Source organism: Oryctolagus cuniculus, chromosome 12 (genome assembly GCF_051225735.1).
Source record: "Oryctolagus cuniculus isolate XC-2025 breed Fujian yellow rabbit chromosome 12, ASM5122573v1, whole genome shotgun sequence".
NCBI lineage: Eukaryota > Metazoa > Chordata > Mammalia > Lagomorpha > Leporidae > Oryctolagus > Oryctolagus cuniculus.
Window position 1 is genome coordinate 82,226,149 of NC_142878.1, and position 24,142 is coordinate 82,250,290.

General features: G+C 44.6%; 1 protein-coding gene across 2 annotated transcripts in view; it reads right to left on the minus strand.

The window, feature by feature from the left end:
* MYO1E (myosin IE) overlaps positions 1 to 24,142 on the minus strand; it is a 226,268-nt gene that overhangs the window by 102,482 nt on the left and 99,644 nt on the right. For both annotated transcript variants that reach the window (XM_008268949.5, XM_089310487.1), the window contains exons 3-4: positions 20,008 to 20,097; positions 17,087 to 17,181 (exon numbers count right to left, since the gene is read on the minus strand). In XM_008268949.5, coding sequence (XP_008267171.2) covers positions 17,087 to 17,181; positions 20,008 to 20,097 — 185 coding nt within the window. The remainder of the gene's footprint in view (positions 1 to 17,086; positions 17,182 to 20,007; positions 20,098 to 24,142) is intronic.

Below are 24,142 nucleotides of genomic sequence, written 5' to 3' on the forward strand. Positions count from 1 at the left end.
GATCACAACCAGCTTCCTGTCCCCCCCTCACTCAACAAAACAAACAGAAAGAAAACCGGCAGAAAGGAATTCAGGACCCCCCCAAAAAGGGGGAGGGGGCACAATTCTGTTGCAAAAGACAAATCACAGCAGGTCAGCGAGTTCTTGGAACCTGTGTGAGCAATGCTATCATGGTGGGAACAAGAGGCTTCACAAGGATCCTTGTGTGCAGACAATTAAGCTTTTCTAAGGCACCAGTGACAGGGGATACAATCAGGAAAATTATGGAATACTGGAAGGATGGAATTATGCAGACATTACAACTAACATGCAGAGTGGAAACAAGAAAAAAAAAACATTTGAAATAATGTTAAGTGAAATCAGATTTAAATGACATATCAAACATGGTTACAAAAATATTTTTACAAGAACATAAGAAAAAAAGACTGAACAGCCACAAAAATATTAGTAGAGGTTTCTTTTTCCAGTGCATTAATCTCCAAACTTTAAGATTTTATTTATTTATTTGACAGGTAGAGTTACAGACAGTGAGAGAAAGACAGAAAGGTCTTCCTTCTGTTGGTTCACTCCCCAAATGGCCACTATGGCCGGCGCTGCACCGGATCCAAAGCCAGGAGCCAGAAGCTTCTTCCTGGTCTCCCACACGGGTGCAGGGGCCCAAGGACTCGGGCCATCCTCCACTGCCCTCCCAGGCCACAGTAGAGAGCTAGATTGGAAGAGGAGCAACCGGGACTAGAACCGGCACCCATAAGGGATGCCAGCACCAAGTGAGCCACGGCACCGTCCCCTATTTTCCAAACTTTTTGCAGTGCATCCTGTGGTATCCTCAAAAAGCTCATGGAAAAAAATGTACATTCTGAAAACACTATGCATGGTTTTCAAAATAAATTTTAATTCTTTTGCCCGTTTCCACAAGCTTTTTGAAATATCTTCGTTATTATTTCTGTCATGCAAATGAAAAAAGTTAGGCACTCTGAGGTTCCAAATCACGTGCCCTGATCTGATGCAAGCTTCCTTATTTTAGAAGTTCTAAAATTAAACGATGAGGGCATATTAATCACATCCTGAGTAACAAAGACTACCTTCCGTTTGGTAGCCTTGCTGTAGAAGGAAAACCTTTTGTTAATGTGTAGTCTGCTCTTCAAAAATCCCCATTCTTCCTTCAAAATTCCCCTGAATTAATAATGACCTCAATTCAAAACATGCCTAAGTCACTTAGATTTTTCATCTTTCTGTGGGAGGCCTTTGTATTACCCGGATCAAATCAGAGAACAGGAATCATCATATAAAATGATGGCGGCATTTGGTAAGAAAAATTCAGGCTGCTCCAGATTCTTAAGACAATATTTTTGTTTGCTCTCAGTATCAAGAATTTTGGGGTATGGCCAAAGATGCGGCATCTGCTAAGGTGCTATGGAAACATTTGACTGCAAAGAATGTAAAATTCATCCATTTCTAAGACATTATGAATTTCTGCTGAAGAAGACATTTCAAGGAATCCTGTGAAAACTCGGAATTTTGGCAAAGCAGCTAAAAGGAAAACCCTGAAATAAGCAGACACCACTTTGTTTTGTGTTTATCTGCGATTCTTGGTCTGAATGCTAGTTTTTAAAATGAATTTGAAAGGAAACAATAAAATGGTAATGTTTTGTGAAAATTGGGGGCATACAACATTGAGCCTAATGAACTACTTAGCCCAAGAAATAAGGACACATTTGCTTAAGGCCCAACCAAGCAAGGTGTTGCCCTTCTACCTCCAAAAGTAAACAAGTAAATGTTGAAATATGTGATATTTCAAAACAACTCACACACACAAAAGGAATCAAGAAGCCACAGGGCAACACTCAGCTTTGTAGAATTTCCTGGAACTGATGTATAGTATATTAATTAGAGATTATGGGACTTTAGGGGGAATCACCCTCTGTTTAGCGCTCATAACCTCTCAAGGTCTGAATCCATCCAAGCAACTCATTCACCAACCTAGCACTGAGCTCCTCTGGTCACAAGAACAGGGAAACTACTCTGGAGTTTCATCAGACATAGTAGTCGATCGAGAACAAGCAAGATTGGCGTGCAGCATCACACTGCTTACAGAGGATGCGCCTACTCACAGGCACAAATGGTTCGGCAAATTCAACTCTGTGGTCAACACAATCAGATGATTTATGCACTAGATCAGGGTGTGTACACACGCAGTGTCATCTGAAGCTAAGATTCTATCAGAACAAATCTCCATTTTCTAATCTGTAAGCAAAGTGAACATTCAGGAGTAAGACAAAATCCCAGAGGACAATGGAAAATACCCACTGTAATTTCACTCAGGTGTTTAAAACAATTATGAAGACTGTGCAGGCAACGTAAAGAGAGTCAGCTAAGGTTAAGTGGTGATATGATCAGAAGGCACTGCATTTATCACATATTGATAAATATCTAAGAATAATGCATGGGAAAGAATCAAACAAGGAAAAAATAAGTACTTCTGGCTTGTTAGGAGGATTGAAATGATTTTTTTTTCTTTTGATGTGATTTATCTTAATGCTTACTTTTTTTTGAGAAGGGCAATTACTCATATATGTCAGCTTTGAAAAAACTTTTCTAGAGAAAGCTGGATCACACATCAGAGATAAATACTGATCAATTTCATTAGCTTATTCCACTTCCTAAAATATTATGAGTAAACCTATTTTCCATACATTTACATTTTCATATTTAGAGTCTTTTTAAGATTTTATTTGAGAGGTAGAGTTACAGACAAAAAGGAGAGAAGGGTCTTCCATCCACTTGTTCACTCCTCAAATGGCTTCAATGGCTACAGCTGATCTGATCTGAAGCCAGGAGCTTCCTCCATGTCTCCCATGCGGATGCAGGAGCCCAAGGACTTGGGCCATCTTCCACTGCTTTCCCAAGCCATAGCAGAGAGCTGGATCGGAAGAGGAGTAGCCGGGACTTGAACCGGCACCCATATGGAATGCTAGCACAGCTGGTGGAGGCTTAGCCTGCTACACCACAGCAACAGCCCCCATATTTTGAATTTTTTAGAACAAGTTATAACAGAGAGGATGACAACAAATCCATAGAACTATGAAATCAAAGTATAGTCACCCCCTCACTGTGTCGTTGGCCAACAGTGTGATAAGATGCGAAATTGTTTATCTCCTGGTGGAAGCAAAATAAAATGAAAATGGAAAGTAACTCTTTTCATATATTAAAACAAGTATGTCAAATCCACAAATAAGACATCCATTCTCAGTGATCTTTTTCAGGATGTTTCAGGGGCCGGTGCCGTGGCTCACTTGGTTAATCCTTTGCCTGCAGTGCCGGCATCCCATGTGGGCGCTGGTTCAAGTCCCAGTTGCTCCTCTCCCAGCCAGCTCTCTGCTGTGGCCCGGGAAAGCAGTGGGAAAGCAGTGGAGGATGGCCCAAGAGCTTGGACCCCTGTACCTGCATGGAAGATCAGGAAGAAGCTCCTGGCTCCTGGCTTTGGATTGGCACAGCTCCGGCCGTAGCGGCCATTTGGGAAGTGAATCACTTTCTTTCCATCTCTTTCACTGTCTATAACTCTACCTGTCAAATAAATAAATAAATAAATCAGTTCTGGCTGAACATTGATCTGAATTTTCATTTTTTGGTTCCAGTTCATAGACAATTAAGGAGGTCTACTAATCAGAGGCCGGTAATTCACCCAAAGCATGACACAGTAGTGGAATGCTATGTAACTATTTGAAGCTTACAGTATATACAACCATAATTATACTGGCCTGTTCAGGATGGCAAAGTTTTATTTCTTCCCCTGGTTGAAAACTCAAGATAAAAGAATGAGAAGGTATCAGGTGGATCATACAGCACATCCCAAACTATTTATGTTGTATCTCACAGCAGTTCCAGCAGTTCACTCTGCAGGGCTTACAGACAAGGTTTTCCTAATTTAACTGCCTTCAACTGACTTCTGAAGTGGACACACAAAAAAAGTACTACGAAAACGTCCCAGCTGGCAGACTATCAGAGTCTTCAGAGCATTTTCATAATACCCATGCGTGGGGCCTGCTGGTGCCCAGTCTCCAAGGACAGTTTCTAGGAATAAGCATTAAAAAAAAAAAAAAAAAAAAACTCCCTAGTTTTTACATAGCTGGCTGCGAACCAGCCAAGCAATTTTAAATCAAAGTCAACAGACTTCATAAGAGATAGTGGTGTGTGTGTGTGTGTGTGTGTGTGTGTGTGTGTTTAGCCCAGAAATACAGAAATGGAAGCACAGGCTAAAATTTCAAAGAAATGGAAAGAATATTCTGTGGGGAAATGCTACTTACAATGGTATATTAATCATTGGACTCAAGGACTATAATTGTTTTTCTGAGTCTGAAGGTTATTACTTAAAAAATCAAGTGTTTTCAATTTACTTCAGCTTATTCTAGCAAATGAAAAATGCTTAATTTTGGGAGGGGTACCCATAGAATAAGTTGGGTCAACCATTCCTACTCCTGGAAGACTTACAATCCACTCAAAATATCTCAGTGTCTCAAATTCTCTGCCCCCCACCCCCGGTTCTGCACCACAGAGGCTGTTGCTCTGTTATGGCTGATGGAGTTAAGGTAACTGTTCATTTTCCCTTGAAAAAGGATAAAAACTTAAAACAAAAATTACATGTGCATTTGTTCATCCAACATGCACGGTCCACACCCCTGTGCGGGCTACGCTGGCAGCTAGAATGAGATGTGGCTCCTGCCCGAGAGGTGCAGGAGCTCTTGGTGAAAGCGTTCATACAACAAATAAAACAAAAATGTGGGTTTGGCTTTAGGGGCTTGTGGGTGGCACATATCGTTGATGAGAGTGTATGATCCTAAAGGAAGTCATAGCTAGTGAAGTCTCAGGGAGACAGGTGTGTGCAGGTCTAGAGGTGGGAGAGATAGCCTTAGTCATAGCTCTGAGGCAGAAACTCCGTGGAGTAGGTGTAAAGGGAGCCAGGGGCGATTGATCGGGACGTGGCTGGGATGGGAGGGTGTCGGGAATGAGACTGGAAGGCAGTTCAGAGACCCCAGGACCTGACCTTGAGCGTCAGGACTGGGAAAGCAACAAGGATTCAGTTCTGATCAGCAGTGCCTAGTGTTTCATGGTATAGACTCCAGGCTTCCAAAAGTTCTACGCGTATTCACCTAATAGACCATTATTAACTTCATATAATTGATTATATTTAAGGTTACATAAATGGAACCTCTGATTAATACAAATAGAAAACTGGTATCATTTGCTCCAAAATCAGCAATATTACAATGAAAATATTGTGAAAACAAGCAAATAACCATCAACATAGAATAGGTAAATGTGTATTTTTCAACATGGTCCACTGAAAGCACCAGTGTCACTAAACACACCAAGCACCAGATCTTGGTCTCTAAATATCATTTTTCAATACAAAGAACCAGGCTTCCCTGGAGAAACATCCAGTGACCCAGAATTTAGCCAACAAGAGGCAGAGTACAATGGCCTCTTGTGTATCCCCCAAAAGTTCATGTACTGAAAATTTACTTCCTCAAGGCAGCTGTGTTGGGAGGTAGGGCCTGGTGGGATTTGTAGAGATCATGAGGGTGCCGCCTTCACGGAGGCATTATTGTCCTTCAGTTGTGAGTTCTTATGTTCATGGGCCTGCATTTATTATCAAGAGTGCAGGCTGTGGCAAGGCAAGGCTGCCCTGTGTCCTCTCTGTTCATGCCATGCTCTTGAATTTCCCAGCCTCCAGAATGTGAGTCAAACCAAACGCATTTTCCTTATAAATTACTCGGTTTGGGGTATTCTGTTGCAGGTTCCCAGCACCAGAAAACAGATGAGGACACAGAGTTTGCGAAGGACTTGTAATGTCTGCCTCTGGAGCTTGAGCTGTCCCACTCCACAGGAGGACAAAGACCGTCACCTTCCTACAGGATGGGGAGTCGAGGAAGACTGACACTATTTCGCAAAGCAGCTCTGACTTGCACAGCTCACGGTATGACCACACTTGTAACTACTCCTTGGTCTTTCCTGGTATACACCCATTTTTAAGCAAGCCTTCTGCCAAAAACATTTATTATCTCACACACAGTTGGAACTCACAAACAACAGCCTGCATCACTGTGATCACAAGACAAGATAATTTTGCAAGAATGAGCAACCACATCAAAGAATGTTCTCAACAGCCCTCTCCAAAGACTCTATTCCCAGACTCCCTCTCTGGCTGCCCTACTGGTCTGGGACTGAAATCCAAGGTGAGGCAACTCTGTTGGCCACTCAGGGGAGGCTCCAGGGCTCGAGAGAGAGGGGTCCTCTGTGCGACCTAGATATTAAATTAAAAACCAGTCCTCAAATACACACTAGTTTATATAAAATACAAAAATCAGCAGGCATGCCACAACTACCACACAAATGATAGAAATTTATTCCTTAACACACTGAGAAAAGTGTGACTAAGACCAAGGAGCTGTTATCTCTTCCAGTCCCAGACAAACACCTGGTTAACCAGTGCTGTCAAACAGACAAAACCTTCACCCAATCTGTCAGACAGTGACCCCATGGCCAGGCTCCTCTCAGCCCAGCCTGATGGAAGAGGAAGAACCCAGTGTTCAGACTGAAGGTCAAGAATGAGTCCCGAGCTCAGCTACTGAGTAGTTCTAAAATCCCTTCTACTGCCACTGTGCTTGAAGAAGATCATTTTGTAGCTGGTACAGAGGGCTCATCTTTTTCAAGGACACATTTCCTTATTTATCTTCCCTTACGTTCCCTGCAGGCATTAATTCCCATTTCACAGATGAAGTGACTGAGGTTGCAGATGTCACATACTTGGGTCAGAACAAAGAGTCCACCCTGTGACTCACCCCGAGATCTTTCCAGTCTCCCTCATGACCGTGGGTGGTAACAGATTATTCACCAGCTGATCTAAAACCTACTGGACAAAAGCGCCAAGAGCAGTGCAGACAGAGAATGTAATACTGGGGGCAGCAGCCCTGGCTCCGAGCAGTGCAAGATGGTTAGCGAGTTTCATGGCCCTTTAGAGATAGTTTCTTGATCTGCAAAGAGGGGAAATTATCACCTAGTTTCCCAGGTCGCGGTGAAGATTTAAAATGATCAGAAGGACACAACGGGAGTACAGCAGTCCCTCAGTATCTGCAGGTGACTAGTTTCAGGCCACTGCAGCCACCAAAATCTGAGGATGAGCAAGTCCCTGCTATGATACGGCCCAGTACTTACATAGAGGGGTTTTCAGTCAGTTCATAGAAGACGACTATGATGAAAAAGCTAGGTATGGGTTTCAATTTATTTGCACCAAAATTATTTTTTATTCCCTTGCTCACAAACTTTTTGAATTTCCCTCATCATACTGCTGACATCCTCCCATATACTTTAAATAATTTTTTTAAGATTTATTTATTTGAAAGTCAGAGTTAGAGAGAGAGAGAGAGAGAGAGAGAGAGAGAGGGAGAGAGAGAGAGGTCTTCCATCTGATGATTCACTCCCCAATTGGCCACAATTGCCGGAGCTGTGACAATCCAAAGCCAGGAGCTAGGAGCTTCCTCTGGATCTCCCACGCAGGTGTAGGGGCCCAGGACTTGAGCCATCTTCTACTGCTTTCCCAAGCCACAGCAGAAAGCCAGATCGGAAGTGGAGCAGCCGGGTCTCTAACCAGCACCCATATGGGATGCCAGCACTTCAGGCCAGGGCATTAACCTGCTGTGCCACAGTGCTGGCCCCTACTTTAAATCATTTTTAAGATGACCTATAGTACCTAAAACAAGGCAAATAGTTGTTCTGTGTTTAGGAAATAAAGACGAGAGAACACAGTCTGTACATGTTCAGTACAGATGCGTTCTTTAGCGGACTATTTTCTATCCATGGTCAGTTGAATTTGTGCTTGTGGAACCTGCAGGCATAGAAAGCTGACTGTATTCCAAAAAGGGCTGCTCTCCCGATTTTGGATAACAGACGAAATAGTCAGCTCTCCTGAGTAGCAGTCAGCACAGCAACCTCACAGGCTCGATGGCGAGCTTCACCGACAGCCTGAACAACAGGGTAGATTTGGGTCCGTGTTCTTCAGATCCACAGCCAGAGGGCAGTCCTCATGGAGCCCTCTCAAAGTCACACATACAGAGCCTGCCCAAGCCAGCCCAGAGGGACAGCAAGCCGCAAAGGCAGAGGCTGCTGGGATAAACAAGAAGTTGGGTGGACCAACAGAAAGGGCGAGCCTTGAAGAGTCTCAGTGCTAATAATAAAAGGTCGCGGAGATACATCAAAGGCAGGAAGACAGCTTCGGAATCCGTGAGGCGCTTCATGATGCTCAAAGTGCAGAGTACGAGCCAACTTTTAGCAGTATGGAGTTTATTCTTCAATCTTTGCTATGCAAGTACTAAGGACTGCAGATCTCCTTTTCTTTTATGATAAAAATATCAGTTAGCAAACCCTATTGATTCTCTTCAAAATATATTCGGTTTTATTCCTTCAAAAGCATTTATTTGGGGCTGGAGTAGTGGCTCAATAGGTTAATCCTCTGCCTGTGGTGCTGGCAACCCATATGGGTGCTGGTTCTAGTCTCAGCTGCTCCTCTTCTGATCCAGCTCTCTGCTATGGCCTGGGAAAGCAGTGGAAGATGGCCCAAGTCTTTGGGCCCCTGCACCTGTGTGGGGGATCTGGAAGAAGCTCCTGGCTTCATATAGGCACAGCTCCAGCCCTTGTGGCCATCTGGGGAGTGAACCAGTGTATGGGAGATCATTCTCTCTCTCGCTCTCACTGTCTATAACACTACCTCTCAAATATTAAAAAAAAAATAATTTACCGGGGCTGGTGCTGTGGTGTAGTGGGTGAAGCTGCTGCCTGCAGTGCTGGCATGCCACATGGACGCCAGTTCGAATCCTGGCTGCTCCACTTCTGATCCAGCTCTCTGCTGTGGCCTGGGAAAGCAATAGAAGATGGCCCGAGTCCTTGGACCCCTGCACCCATGTGGGAGACCCGGAGGAAGCTCCTGGTTCTTGGCTTCGGATCGGTGCAGCTCCAGCCGATACAGTCATCTGGGGAGTGAACCAACGGAAGGAAGCCCTCTCTGTCGGTCTCTCCCTCTCACTGTCTGTAAATCTACCTCTCAAATAAATAAATAAAATCTTAAAACAAAATTCCAAAATGCTTTACTGTCCAGAAAAGAATAGTTTCAGGGTATTTTGAACAAAAAGATCCAGAACTGCACCAAAGTGATGCTTTCAAATTGACATCACTTTTTTTAAAGGTTTATTTATTTGAAAGTCAGAGTTACAGAGAGAGCGGCAGAGAGAGCGAGAGTCTTCCATCCGATGGTTCACTCCCAGTTAGCCACAATGGCTGGAGCTGCACTGATCTGAAGCCAGGAGCCAGGAGTTTCTTTTGGGTCTCCCATGCAGGTGCATGGGCCCAAGGACTTGAGCCATCTTCTACTGCTTTCCCAGGCCATAGCAGAGAGGCAGAGGGCTGGATCCGAAGTGGAGCAGCTGGGTCTCGAACCGGCGCCCATATGGGATGCCAACACTTCAGGCCAGGGCGTTTACCTGCTTCACCACAGTGCCAGCCCCAACATCACATGTTTTAAAGAGACTAAGGTGTCAAAAGTCACTACAGGCTGAACCTGATAGGAATTCACTTTTGAAGGCAGCAATAAAACCACCACAGTTCATGGCCCGGTAGATCTCAATAGAGGTCTATGAAAAGGGCTTCAGAAATGCCTCTAGCCACACTGCCAAGAGCTTGTTTGACTTAGAGATGGTGGAGACCATAAGAAAAACTTCCTGGTTCTCTCATTCTTTTTGCCACAGCATGATTATTTTATTAAACAGATTTGCATAGATGTTTCTGACATTCAAAAGCTATCACATATGTGGTTCTAAAACACAAATCCAGCTGCTGGATTTTGCAGAGCAGATGATTAGTGAGTAAGCTGATACGGGTTGTTCATTCACTGAGCTTGCAGGTGGCCCCCAGCCCTCAGGTGCTCCCAAATGTTCATGATGCTACTGTAACTACGGCCCTGCCCGGACTCCACATTCATTTATCTACTCTTTCTTTCCTTCACAGGCATACTGACTGTCAAACAATTTCCTCCCTGCCTTTAAAACCCAGGCACGCCCTCATCACAATACTAGATTTCTGTATTCCCTCATCTTAATGAACCAAATTCCCATTCAGAGGTCATCACTAAGACATCACCCACCTCTCATGCAAAGAGGGCTCTTCCACTTGATCATGTTGCACTTATGGGTACTTATTAAAAGACAGATGTATTTTGGTGCAAAAAATTTTTGAAATCTATGCACAGTATTCTCATAATTTGCATTTTCCACAAACTGAAGATCATCCCTTGTACTGCACAAATGCTATGTGGCTATAATATACAAAGAGGCCATAGGGAAACAAATACATACATACTAGGAGATAACAGTCAGGTTATAGCAATAGCCCTGGTTTGACCTGATCCATCAATGCATCTCCACTTCTCAGGAAGAAATGAAGATGAACGCATCAATAGCATTGTGTTCCTTCATTGCCAGTCTATGTGTCAGCTGTCCTCTAATTGATGATAGGCATAGTCATCAGCCTCCTGAATATGCACAGAGCATCACAGCCCAGATCACACCAAGGGTTAGGTTTGGAAAAGCATCCAGATTCTGAGAAAAGCCTCAATCCTTGGAACTCAAGTCCAGGATAACTAACTTTGCTACATGTCCTGACCTTTGTCTTCTAGTATATGGCAGCTACAAATGTCTCCACAAAAAAGTGGGAAATTTGAGACAGAGAGGGGCACAATCAATAGGGGGTAGATCAAGAGTATAAGGTCTGAGGTCAGATGACACCACGTCCAATTACAGGCTCCACCATTTGCTAGTTTTGGAATCTTGGAATTCTCTTAAGCTTTATTTTCCGAGTGAAACTTTGGAAAATATCAATGCTGACAACCAGGGTAGGAAAGAATAAAAGAGATAACATATGAAAAGCAGCCACTCAAGAAGCGTGTCTTGCCTGGATTGATGGTGCTAAAGACAAGAAGTGACCTGAAATCAGGATTTCAAGAGCCTCAGACCAAGTTCTCAACAGAATAACTCAGGAAGCTCGAAAAGAGGTTCTGATGCTCGGTGCCCACCCTACATTATCTGAAATAGCTCTCTGGGGGTAGAACCTAGTTATGGGTATAGCCACTAAGCTAATAATGCAATTCAGAATTAGAAGGACTTACCTGCTGAAAAGTTAAATTTACAATGAAAAGGCGTGGGAGTTGAAGCTACCATCTACAGAAGCCACTCTCCCTGCAGTGGGCTGTTGAGGAAGACTTGGGAAACATCCAAGGCCCATCCTGGGTCTTTATTGCTGATCAGAAGTTAATGTAGTAGATGGCAGGGACTGGTTGAGCTACTTGGAGTCAGGGCAGAAAAATAAATGGCCAAAACGCTGGGTTTTCTCAAGAAAGACTACTCCGAGGAGTAGACCATTGCTCTGGTTCACATCACCACAGTGAATGCTGTGCTCAGATGACATGAGCCAATTCAGCTCCCCCTATGCTATGAATTCAACCCTCCATTCAGATTTCTAATGGCCATCTAGCTCCCCTCGTGGGCTGTGTTCCAGGGCAAACAGTCAGCTATCCACAGGCAGAATTCTCTCCACAATATAATGAAGCAGGGTCTAATTCATAGTCATTGGTGAATTTGGTTGGCAAGAGGCAGTGTTTCAAGGCCGCTCAACTCTTGCTATTTCGACAAATCTAGTTTGTCGATGTACGAAACTCAAGACCCAGGCTTTGATGGAGGATTTGCTTCGACAAGCAGCTCAACTCCTTCATTTCTTTAAAATTCAATTTGGTGTACTGATTTCTAGTCCAGAAATAGCAAGCTGCCAGCCTATCCTGCCAGTTGTTGAAAACATGAGTAAGATTGGGTGGAAACTAGTAAAGCTGCCTTTATGGGCTGTGTTAGCGATCCACAGAGTCACTCAGACAAAGTCACACCAGGGCTATTAAGAGGTGGAGGTCTGAAAGAACATACAAATTAGGCCATCATTCATTTTTTATTTCCTAATTAAATGCTACTAAAAATTCCTCGTCTTCCCAGCTATGGCAGGATCCCTTAGCACAGGAACAGGCTTCTGTTCCAGCACCCCCCAAAACAGGTTTTGTTTGTTTTCTGTTCACAAATGCATTCGGGCATGCACCATTCAACTCAACCCCCGGCAGGCCATGTACCCAGCTCGCCAGTGGCAGCAGCTGCACACTTGGGCCCCTCTACCGAGACTAGCATCTCTTTGCCTTCCTTTCCCATCAGCGTTATCTGGAACAGTTCCAAACCAGCAGAACTCACAGGTCATCTGATCAATCGGTTCACTTACAGGTGAAGCCACCGAGGCCCAGAGAGTTGTTGGGAGTGCAGCCCAGGGTCACAGAGCTGGCCCGAGTGAACCCTGCTGTGCTCAAAGGAAACAAACCACAGCTCCTGCCCACTAATGAGGTCGAGCTTTGCCTTCTGTTACTGGGTGGTGAACTCTAACCTCCGTGAGGTCCTGCTTGATGAGTGTCTGTTTGCCTGGAGGCTTTGGCCACCAGTCTAATGATGTGATTGACGATGCAGACGTTGCAACACAGCCTATCAGTTCTGACCTCCAGAGGAACTGGAGACTGAAGGCATTATCAGCCTGAACCTTCATGAGGCACTGGAAATAAGTCAGCCTTGCAGGCCGTGGAGGCTGCAGCCCAGATAAAAACTCTGCACGCCGAAGATTTGAGTGAACAACATCAGTGACTTCTCATGGAAATCACCTCAACAAGCTTCATGTGGAACTCTCCCACACCTGGTCCAGGTTCTGACTCGGTCCCCACAGCTTTCTTAAGACTGTAATCCTAAGTAGAGGGCTTTCCAGTGAGTTGCTGAACCTGCATTTGTAGCCAGCAGGTCAGAAAGGAGCCTGGGGAGCCCTCAACGTGCAGTTGGTGATGGAAGTGAGGGCTGCACAGTGCAGGGCTCTGCCCGGAACCAGAATTTGGACCTAACTCTGCATAGTTGAAGGCTACCAGCTCCCTGTCCTATCACCTCCTAAATGAGAAGCGCAGCCACCCCAGCAGAAATCCTCATGAGCACGTCCTCGCGGTCTTGGTCAGCTGAAAGCTAGAAAGAAGGACCGTGGAACTGGGCACAAGACCTGCTGCTGGGACAGGTGAAAGGGACTGAGAGAGGGAGACACGGGCTGGGCAAGAGCGGGCTGGTTCCCAGCCTGGCAGAGCTGCTGCTCCAAGGCCATTTCCTTCCTTTTCATCTCAGCACACACCCAGCGGAGGGAAAGGGAGGAGGAAGGACAAGGGACGCTATCAGAACACTCATCCTGGACTCTGATTAAATTCCAGTTAGAAACACCCCTCTAGAGGCCAGACTTTCAACTTTGTGTCAAAGAAGAATATTTTCTATCAGGCAACCAAATTCATCATTACCCAAGCAATCTCTCCAAAAGGGTATAACCTGCATCTAATCAAATATTTAGATCTTTCAATTTATACAAAATCCAACTGAAGGAATAAGTCTAATGAGACCAAGATCAATGGCTTGGTCTCTTCAAATGTCAACATCATTGGGGAAAAATGGTGGCAGTAGAGGAACAGCAGAATAAAAATAAATTTAAGGGGGTGGCACTGCAGTGTAGTGGGTTAAGCTGCTGCCTGTGAGGCTGGCATCCCATATAGGCGTTGATTTGAGTCCTGGCTGCTCCACTTCTGATCCAATTCCCTGTTAATGCACCTGGGAAAGCAGTGCAAGAAGGCTCAGGCACTTGGGCCTCTGTACCTACATGGGAGACGTGGATAAATCTCCTAGCTCCTGAATTCAGCCTGGCCCAGCCCTGGCTGTTGCAGCATTTGGGGAGTTTACAAGTGGATGGAAGAGATCTCCCTCCCTCTCTCTGTCCCCGCTCCCCGTTCTCTCCTCTGTAACTTTGCCTTTCAAGTAAATAAATAAATCTTAAAAAAATTAGATCTTTAAAATATATATAAATATAACATATAAATTTTATATTTACAACCATATACAACCATTCCTGAATCTGCTTAAACCGAAAGGAAAGGACTTGTTTGCAATAATTAAGAGAAATTTGAATATGGTCTTCTGGCTTATAGGTGATATGGAAAATTCTTATTAATTCTTCAGTTATTAGAACTGTCCAGGGGCTAAGTAAGAAAATGTCTTCAGTTTTCAGGGATGCAGGTAGAAATATCCAGGGGCAAAATGTGCTGAAGTTTCATCACTTTCTAAGTACTTGAGTTCTCTATTTATACTGAAATGCTTCAGTGTTTTTGTTTTGTAGTTTTAACACTGGAGCCATGTAAATGTTTAACACAACTAGAAAATAATGACAAATTTAAATTTTTTAAACCACAAAAATTCAAAAATAAAACAAATGAACCTAACTGCAGGCCAGGTTGACATGTTAATGACACAGAAAAGGATTATTTTAAGTGAGTTTTAAAATCCGATATTTTGACTGTAGTTCAGATTGCCACTGGTTCTGTTCTTTTAAAGCATTAACATTACATATTATTGATTTTATCTATCTAAAATATATACATAGTGTAAGACAAATAATTGTGTTCACATCATTAGGAACCAAGATTTCAGCATAAGATAAATGGGGTATTAATATAAAAATCAAAGAAATAAAACTCGGCAATCTTAAAAACTGAACTGGAAATATCAGTATGACTCATGTTTCACTTTCTCTTAAAATAAAAAAAAAAAAAATCGTTCCCTAGCACTGTCCTCTGAAAAGAACCAGAAGCCCTGCTAACAGGGTAGTGAGCACTCTCAGTGCCCTGACTAGTGGTTTCTAAATACCATTTATCATTAAAATGAGCCAGGACCCCTTGGGGAAGTGGCACATTCCAGGTCTTGGGCAGGACATGGATAAGATGAGTTTGGCAATGTGAAAGATGAGCTTGGAACACCTTAAACAAGGAAATCATCAGAGATTATTGGGGTCATAGTCATAAGGCTATAATAGCCAAGATAAGAGGCTCTTCCTGGTCAAAGATGGGCTCATTTGAGCACCAAAAAGAATAACTGCAGTAATCAGGTAAAACATTTGAAATTCACTAGTTTAGAATGACACCAAAAATAAAGACATATTACCTTGGGGGTTGCCATGGCAACAGCCCACTGCTTTGAAAAACAGTAAATAATGCCAATGACTAAGGAATTTTATCTCACTTTCCTATACAGAGTCTATTTTAAAATGATTAAATCAATGAACTCCAACCAGTAAATGAAGAATAACAGATTTACAGAATTAGAAAGTAACTTTTGCAACCACTAATTAAACTATGGCTATGAAATGAAAATTTATAATGGCTGGGTCCGCTGATAATTTGAACATCACACAAAGACAAACCAACAGGTGTTAAGTGCATGGCATCACCAGCAAATTATTTTTGCCAAAACCTGAACCCAAATGAGATCAAGCTTTTAGATATAACTACCAATTTACAGGAGACATAGCTCTTGTAATATACAGGAAATATCACAGGATACATGCAACCAATGCCATACTATAGAAAGGTCTTCCAGACCAGCGACATTTTTCTCTACCAAACAAATGCCAAGGGGGAAAAAAAGAGGAGAGAATTATTAATGATTAAGAGACATAAAAAATTAACAACCAGGTCCTGTTTGGGGGCCTTGTTTGGATCCTAAATAAAAACCGAAGAACTACAAAAGAAAATCTCAAGATAGTCATGGAATTGGAATACCAATATTTGATGACATTAAAAGAAACTGTTCATGTTTAGGGTGTGTTGAGAATTATCTTCAGGCCGGCGCCGTGGCTCACTAGGCTAATCCTCCGCCTTGCAGCGCCGGCACACCGGGTTCTAGTCCCGGTCGGGGTGCCAGATTCTGTCCCGGTTGCCCCACTTCCAGGCCAGTTCTCTGCTGTGGCCAGGGAGTGCAGTGGAGGATGGCCCAGGTGCTTGGGCCCTGCACCCCATGGGAGACCAGGAGAAGCACCTGGCTCCTGCCTTTGGATCAGCGCGGTGCGCTGGCCGCAGCGTGCCGGCCGCGGCGGCCATTGGAGGGTGAACCAAAAGGAAAAGGAAGACCTTTCTCTCTGTCTCTCTCTCACTGTCCACTCTGCCTGTCAAAAAAAAAAAAAAAAAAAAAAAAAAAAAAAAAAGAATTATCTTCTAGAGGTACATTCTGATTACTGATGATTGAACGGATATGCTGTCTGGGATTTGCTTTAAATAATCAAGTGGGGTTAGGAGAGAGGACTAAGTAAGACAGGTGTGGCAACATACTGATAGCCATACAAAAAGGATGGTAGATACAGCAAGACATTATTCTAATTTGGTGTAAGTTTATGAATAGCCATCAGGGAAAACTTTAAAAAATGATTCATATAAGGCAATAACTATAAAAGACAAACACAAATACCTATGACAAAATGTGGACTGTTAGTTTCTAAAAGATGGGAACATGAATGCATAAACTTTTGCTACGTTGGAAAATGTTCATAATGGTAAAATAAAATTTAAATGCACTTTAACCCTGCCAATACCTAGAGTTCATCAGGGTACAAGGATTAGGAAATGGAGCTAGGATTGAATTTACCAACAATGTCCTCAAAAACTCAAAGTATACCTCTCCCCACAGTATACCAAACATGAACTACTATATTCTTACTAAGAAAGGACAGAACCGAGAGAGGAGGATTCCAGCTGAAAACCCAGTGAAACATGATTAAACTTGTGACGAAAAGGCACCGCAGTACACTCAAAGGGTTAGAGGATGTTTCATGATTTTCTCCAGGGCCAGGATGGCAAACCTTGACCTTGATGATCAGAGGAAGATCTGGCTGGTAACACCAGTTCTAAGTCCTCCATGCCTTAAGCATGAACAAAAACCCCTACGGATGCTCACAGCTTTCAGGAGTTGGAGTTGGAAGACAACTAGCCTGCTTCTTGCACGTATTACCCACACACTCTGCCATCAGTGGCTGTTGAAAAATCACTGCTCCTTGACAGAAGTCTCTAACCACATTCCCGTCTCCCATCCTCCAGGCATCCTGGTGAGCATCCTTCTCATACCTGATGATGACACACTGGTTCTCTCTGTCGATGATCATGTTCCGGTACATGTTATCCGCAAGGGCATAGATATGTGGTGGGTTTTCATACTGTGCCTAGAAAAACAAAAAACACAAATAAAACCACCGTCAGAGAGATCAACTTATCTCGTTCCTTTTCTTGACCTTAGAAACAAATCCAGGTGCAGGCACTGTGGCACAATGGATTCCAGTCCCAGCTGCTCCACTTCCGATCTAGTTTCCTGCTAATACGCCTGGGGAAGGCAGCCTGAGATGGCCCAAGTGCTTGGGCCCCTGCTACCCACATGGAAGACCCAGATGAAGCTCCTGGCCCAGCCTTGGCCATTGCAGCCATTTGGGGAATGAACCAGCAGATGGAATAACTCTGTCTCTACTCCTTCCCCTCTCTGTAACTCCACCTTCCAAATCAATAAATAAATCCTTAAAGGAACGAATCCAGTACTGTACAATTCCGATGCCTGTGCACATAATTACATCTCAAAGGTTGCATAACATAAGAACCCATGAAATTCCTTCAGTGATGAAAATTCAGAATGCTAAGACCCAAGATGGAATTTGGAAGGACTCTTCCACAGACACAGTGTGACTCAGCCTGCAGACATGACCCACGTCTTCAATCCTCCACACCACACCCTTCCGCCCAAGCACGCCTCTGCAGATGACATTCCATTTCTAAGTGTTCCTGAAGACACTTGGGAAACAGGTCTGAAGAGTGGCCTGCTAACATTATAACTAGAGCCCTGAATTCTGATTCTTTTTTCCAAGAGAAAAAAAAAAAATATATATATATATATATATATTATAGAATCCAGGCCCTCAGAACTGAGACCGTCTAGGAAGGGGGAGAAAACCAAAATTTTCCATAAGAGGGGAGGAGGTGTGGTTCTTTCAAGGGATAAACTGGTTAGGCCACTTTGCTTCAATTCTATTGGGAAAAAAAATTCTACCACACCAACATACAGTCCTGCATTTGTGATCTAGTCTCATAGGATATCGGGGCTATGCAGGACTACAAAACCAAATACATTCCCATACCTTGTAAATTCACTGTCTCAGTTCATTTCAGCACTGTTGCATTCAATTTTTTCCCCAGAAAACTTTTATTTAAGGTATACACATTTCATGCCTTTCATAAATACAACTTTAGGAACATAATGATTCTTCCCACTCTCCTATTCTCATTCTTATTTCTTACTAGGATCTATTTTCAATTAATTTTATACACAAAAGGTATATGGAAGGGTACAGCCAAGTCATTTCCCAGGAGGTCTCCAAGTTACTTAACAAAGCAACAGTTGACCTTTGCAGGTTATTCTACACTTTTCAGGTTGCTTAGCCATCTATGGTCCCACTGAATCTCTCAGCTTACCTGTGAGAATCAGAGTAAGCATTTTTTTTTGTAATTTATTTGAAAGTGTCACAGGGAGAAGTAAAGAGAGAGTGATAGGTCTTCCATCTGCTGGTCACTCCCCAAATGGCCACAACGGCTGGAACTGAGCTGATCTGAAACCAGGAGCTTCTTCCAGGTCTCTCCCACATGGGCGCAGGGGCCCAAGGCCTTGGGCCATCTTCCGCTGTTTGAGCCGGGACTCTCAGGAAGCCAGTGCTGCAGGTAGGGTCTTTAACCAGCTGCGCCAGAGCGGCAGCCCCAGGGTAAGCATTTTCTCTACCTGATCCTTCCCTCCTCTGAGACGCTGGAAGTCATTAAGATCTGACCTCAACCCGGAGCTTTAGATTCCAGCACTTCACCTCCCTGAGCTTCAGTCTCCTTCTCTGTGAGAAGGGAACAGGGACAAACACACCGCCAGCATCCTGGGCTGTTTTCTTATTCGTGCGAGTGTAACACAGGGCACCGCATTCAGTCAACACTAGCTTCAGAACTCGTGTTACCGTTAGCAGCAAAAACCAATCTATCATTTTTTTAAAAACCACTGTGATGTTTCTTTAAAGAGAACTCTTCAAAGATGAATGATCTCGAAGGGACGCTTTTCAAAGAACTAGGGAAGAAACACACAAGCACAGCACTTCGATCCATGGCGCCTTGGCTGTCAGCTGGGATGCCGAGCCAGCTCTGCGCCCGCTGGCGGCCAGGGCGCCAGGGAAGGGCCTGGCCGCTCCCGACAGTGTCTCCCTTGTGCTGGGCTCCCATAAAGGCAGCATTATCAAAGGTCTCTCGCGTGGCAGCCTCCTTCGGCTCCCGCAACCGGCACCATTCATCTGGGAACAATGGGGTGGGCTCTTGCTCTGGGTAAATTGCCTTCCACTTCAACTGATGAATTTGTGTGGGCTCCCTTTTGTTGCTTTTCCAGGGGTCAGGATTAATGAATGTGCTTGTGCTTCTGCTGCAAAGAAAGAAGGGGAGGAAGGGGAAGGAAAAAAGCTGCAGAGACGGGGCAGCCCCGGGCACAGAACGTGTTGGTGGGGGCGACAGCGTCTATGTTGACTGCACAGCAGAGACGGCGATGGAGGCGAGTCCGAATAGGGATGGGGCCGACATTAATAAACAAAGTGATCCATGATGTATTTTACATGTTCATGTCAGAACCACAGCTAATCTAAGGTTCAGATTCAGGAGGAATGACCCCCCCACCCTTGCCTACTTGTTAACCTGTGACTTGTTTTTATTCCTTAGAATTTTGTGGCTACAGGAAGATCCCCCAAAGTGCAGGTACAACACCCCACTTCATTATGTACAGAAGTAAGGCTCAACTAGGAGACAGTCCTAGGCCTTTTGGGAGCTGTACCTGCCAAAGAGCACCATGTCATTAAAAATCAATCACTGCCTGAAGCTTCCCCAATAAATAATCTACAATAAAATGCAAATGTATTGCTAATTACAAAACTATGTATGCATTATAAAACCTCTACATAGTACAGTAATTCACATGGCATGGGACTCACCGCTCCTTGGTACATTTCAATTTCCTTTTCCCCGAAATATGGCATCTGCTTGAAGGGGTTGACGGAGATTAAAACGGATCCTATGTATGTCTGAAATTAAACCTAGTTAAGGTCCAACGTTAATCTTCATGGCTATACACTTTTTTCAAATTAAGCAGCCAGATGTCATCAAGAATTCATAAAGGTTGTCCACAGAGAAAGCGCATGTGCTTGTTTGCTAAAAAAGATTACAAATAAAGACAAAAGCAATTATCTAACTAGCTCGGGCTTTGTTCCTTCTCAGGAAGAGTAATGAATTTAATTACCAAGGTGCTACCAGGAGAAGCCATTCTTTGCAACAAATTAAAGCACATTCTCTCAAGACCAGTGACATGCACAGCTGGAAGCAAACAAAACAGAAAGTGCCAAGGAGCGACAGAACAGTTATCAGTCCTCTCAAAGGATCGGTCCTTTTCCCATAGAACTTCCCTGTCTCTCTTGGAGACTAAACACACGTCCATTTAGTCATTCGGCAAATAGACGACACAGATAGAGTGAACGATCCTGCTCTCCAGGAGCTTAGGGGAATTGAATGGTAACAAGAAGGTAATAGCCAGAGGAGAAAATTGCAAAATCACACAGATCCGGGTTATGGGAGGAAGGTATTTCTGCTTGGGGAGTCCAGAGAACCTCTGGGAGAGGTCTGTATCTATGCCGAGCCTCAAGTTTTATGTAACACGTTTTAATGCACCCAAATGTACAAAGTTTTATTACAACAAAAACCATTTCTCTTTCTTCATTCAATAATAAGTAGATTTGAATTGGGAGCTCACAGCACATCAGAACTATTTCAGGTACCAGGGGTACGACAACGAGCAAAACAAATCAACTGTCTTACCCTTGTGGAAGAAAAAAATACCAGGAATACTCTCCAAATGACAAGAAGGCCAACACACACTCAAAATCGTGTCTTCTTGTTGCCATCTTTATTTGACAGAGTACCCACAGTGAGTGGCCAGGCCGGAGCCAGGAGCCAGGAGCCAGGAATGCGATGCAGGTCTCCCATGTGGGTGGCAGAGACCCTGATCCTTGAACCAACATCTGCTGTCTCCCAGGGTTGGCATGAGCAGGAAGGTAGAATTGGGAGCTGGAGCCTGGACTTAATTAGTTCAATGTGGGCATCCCAATGGCTAAACCAGAAGTCTGCCCCTAGTAGTATCTTCTTTAAAAAAAGTTTTGGTGGCCGGCGCCACGGCTCACTTGGCTAATCCTCTGCCTGCGGTGCCGGCACCCGGCTTCTAGTCCTGGTTGCTCCTCTTCCAGTCCAGCTCTCTGCTGTGGCCCAGGAAGGCAGTGGAGGATAGCCCAAGTGCTTGGGCCCTGCACCTGCAGGGGAGACCAGGAGGAGGCACTTGGCTCCTGGCTTCAGCGAGGCACAGCATGCCGGCCATAGCAGCCATTTGGGGGGTGAACCAACAGAGGGAAGACCTTTCTGTCTAACTCTGTCAAAAAAAAAAAAGTTTTGGGGCCACCGCTGTGGCACAGCAGGTTAACACCCTGGCCTGAAGCGCCGGCATTCCATATGGGTGCCAGTTCAAGACCTGGCTGCTCCAGCTCTCTGCTATGGTCCTTGGGCCCTGCACCCACATGGGTGACTCAGAAGAAGCTCCTGACTCCTGGCTGTTGCGGCCATCTGGGGAGTGAACCAGCGGCTGGAAGGACCCCCCCCCCCGCCCCGCCTCTCCTCTGTGTAGTTCTTTCAAATAAATAAATTTTAAAAAGACAAGAGACTCTAGCTACAATATTTTTTAAGGAAGTTTTATTTCCGGATGATTTTTTTGAAAGGCAGAGTGACAGGGAGAGACAGAGAAGTCCCATCTATGGGTTCACTCTGCCAGTGCCTGCCAAACATAAGCAGATGAAAGATGTCCAAGATGCTGTAGTAAAAGGTGAGAAATCGACTTGAATTCATACGCATTTACCTGATCCCAGGCTAAGCCCGTGATAACAACCCTGTTAACTTTTCTTACTGCTACTTTACCAAGAGGAAACTGAAGCACAAAGCAATTTTATGAACTCAAAAGTCCCGAGCTAGCAATTGGCAGAGCCTGTAACTCAAACCAAGGCAAGCTGGCTCAGAGCCCACATTGCTAATAAACAAGCTATGTCTTTCTACAATTATCAGGTATTGTCGTGTTATTATTGCTAGAGTTATTATTTGCCAGAGTTAGCAAATAAAAATACAGCATGCCTACTTAATTCGCAAGGTCAGCTAAACAATGAAGACTTTTTAAAGTACAGGTATCTTTCCAGATTTAAGTATTCAGCAGTATTTTTTAACCTAAAAGTTATTCGTTGTTTGACACTCGGATTTAACAAGCATCCATACTTCATCTGTTAGCCTTAAACTGGCAGTGCTGGGGTTTCGTGCAGGGTGAATGAGGGCTGACTCAAACAGATTTTTTTTTTTTTTTTTTTTGACAGGCAGAGTGGACAGTGAGAGAGACACAGAGAGAAAGGTCTTCCTTTGCCGTTGGTTCACCCTCCGATGGCCACCATGGCCGGCGCACCGCGCTGATCCGATGGCAGGAGCCAGGTGCTTATCCTGGTCTCCCATGGGGTGCAGGGCCCAAGCACTTAGGCCATCCTCCACTGCACTCCCTGGTCACAGCAGAGAGCTGGCCTGGAAGAGGGGCAACCGGGACAGAATCCGGCACCCCAATCAGGACTAGAACCCGGTGTGCCGGCGCCGCTAGGCGGAGGATTAGCCTAGTGAGCCGCAGCGCCGGCCTCAAACAGTTCTATACCTTCCTCCGACTTAGCTTCTGGGACTCTGTATTTAGAAAAATCGCTCTTCCTTAGTGGATTTCTCTGGTGTCCTTTACTTGTGGTGGAGACCTAATCAAAATGGAGTCGATGAGGCTCATCCCACGTTGTGATTCTCTTGTTAAAGAATGATTCTCAGGGCCGGCGCTGTGACGTAGTGGGTAAAGCTGCTGCCTGCAGTGCTGGCATCCCATATAGGCGCCAGTTTGAGTCCCGGCTCCTCCACTTCCGATCCAGCTCTCTACTATGGCCTGGGAAAGCAGTAGAGGACGGCCCGAGTGCTTGGGCACCTGCTTCTGTGTGGGAGACCTGGAAGAAGCTCCTGGCTTTGCATCAGCCCAGCTCCGGCTGTTGAGGCCATTTGGGGAGCGAAGACCTCCGTCTCTGCCTTTCAAATAAATAAATCTTTTAAACAAATGATTCTTACACTAAACTAAATCTCTAAAAACTGCAAGCTTGCTAGAACCATGCTGATATCAAAGACGAGGATGTCTATTCTATATCCACACCTTTACCTGGTAAAAGCAAACTTGGGGCCGGCGCCGCGGCTCACTAGGCTAATCCTCCGCCTAGTGGCGCCGGCACACCAGGGTCTAGTCCTGGTCGGGGCGCCGGATTCTGTCCCGGTTGCCCCTCTTCCAGGCCAGCTCTCTGCTGTGGCCAGGGAGTGCAGTGGAGGATGGCCCAAGTGCTTGGGCCCTGCACCCCATGGGAGACCAGGAGAAGCACCTGGCTCCTGCCATTGGATCAGCACAGTGTGCCAGCCGCAGTGGCCATTGGAGGGTGAACCAACGGCAAAAAAGGAAGACCTTTCTCTCTGTCTCTCTCTCACTGTCCACTCTGCCTGTCAAAAAAAAAAAAAAAAAAAGCAAACTTGGGCACATACGGCCCTTCCACGGCCAAGGGTGCTCCTTCCCTTATCGGTCAGTGCCACCCTGGACTGCAGACAACAAGGATCACTGTACCCAAAGCCTGGGCTGCCCTGAAGATGCAGCCAAAAGGTTTGACTCCCCACCCGCCACACTCTTGGCTACCCAACAGGAGTTCAGCTGCACATGAGCTCCTGACATAACCACCTTTTTAAAACTGTAAATAACTTGTACATAAAAAAGTACCTCAAAGTCTTGATTTTCCACTAAACAGATGATTTTCCACATTCTGTTAAGTGTCTATCTGGTTAAGGAGACATTCATAGAAAAAAAAAAAAAAAGCTGTCCTTTGGATTATTCTAGGCCCATTCCAAATCAGTGATGAAGAGGGAACACTGTGGCAGCTCCCCAATGTGTTCCAGCAGAGTTCTCAAGGGCAGTATTTTTGGGGACAATTCCTG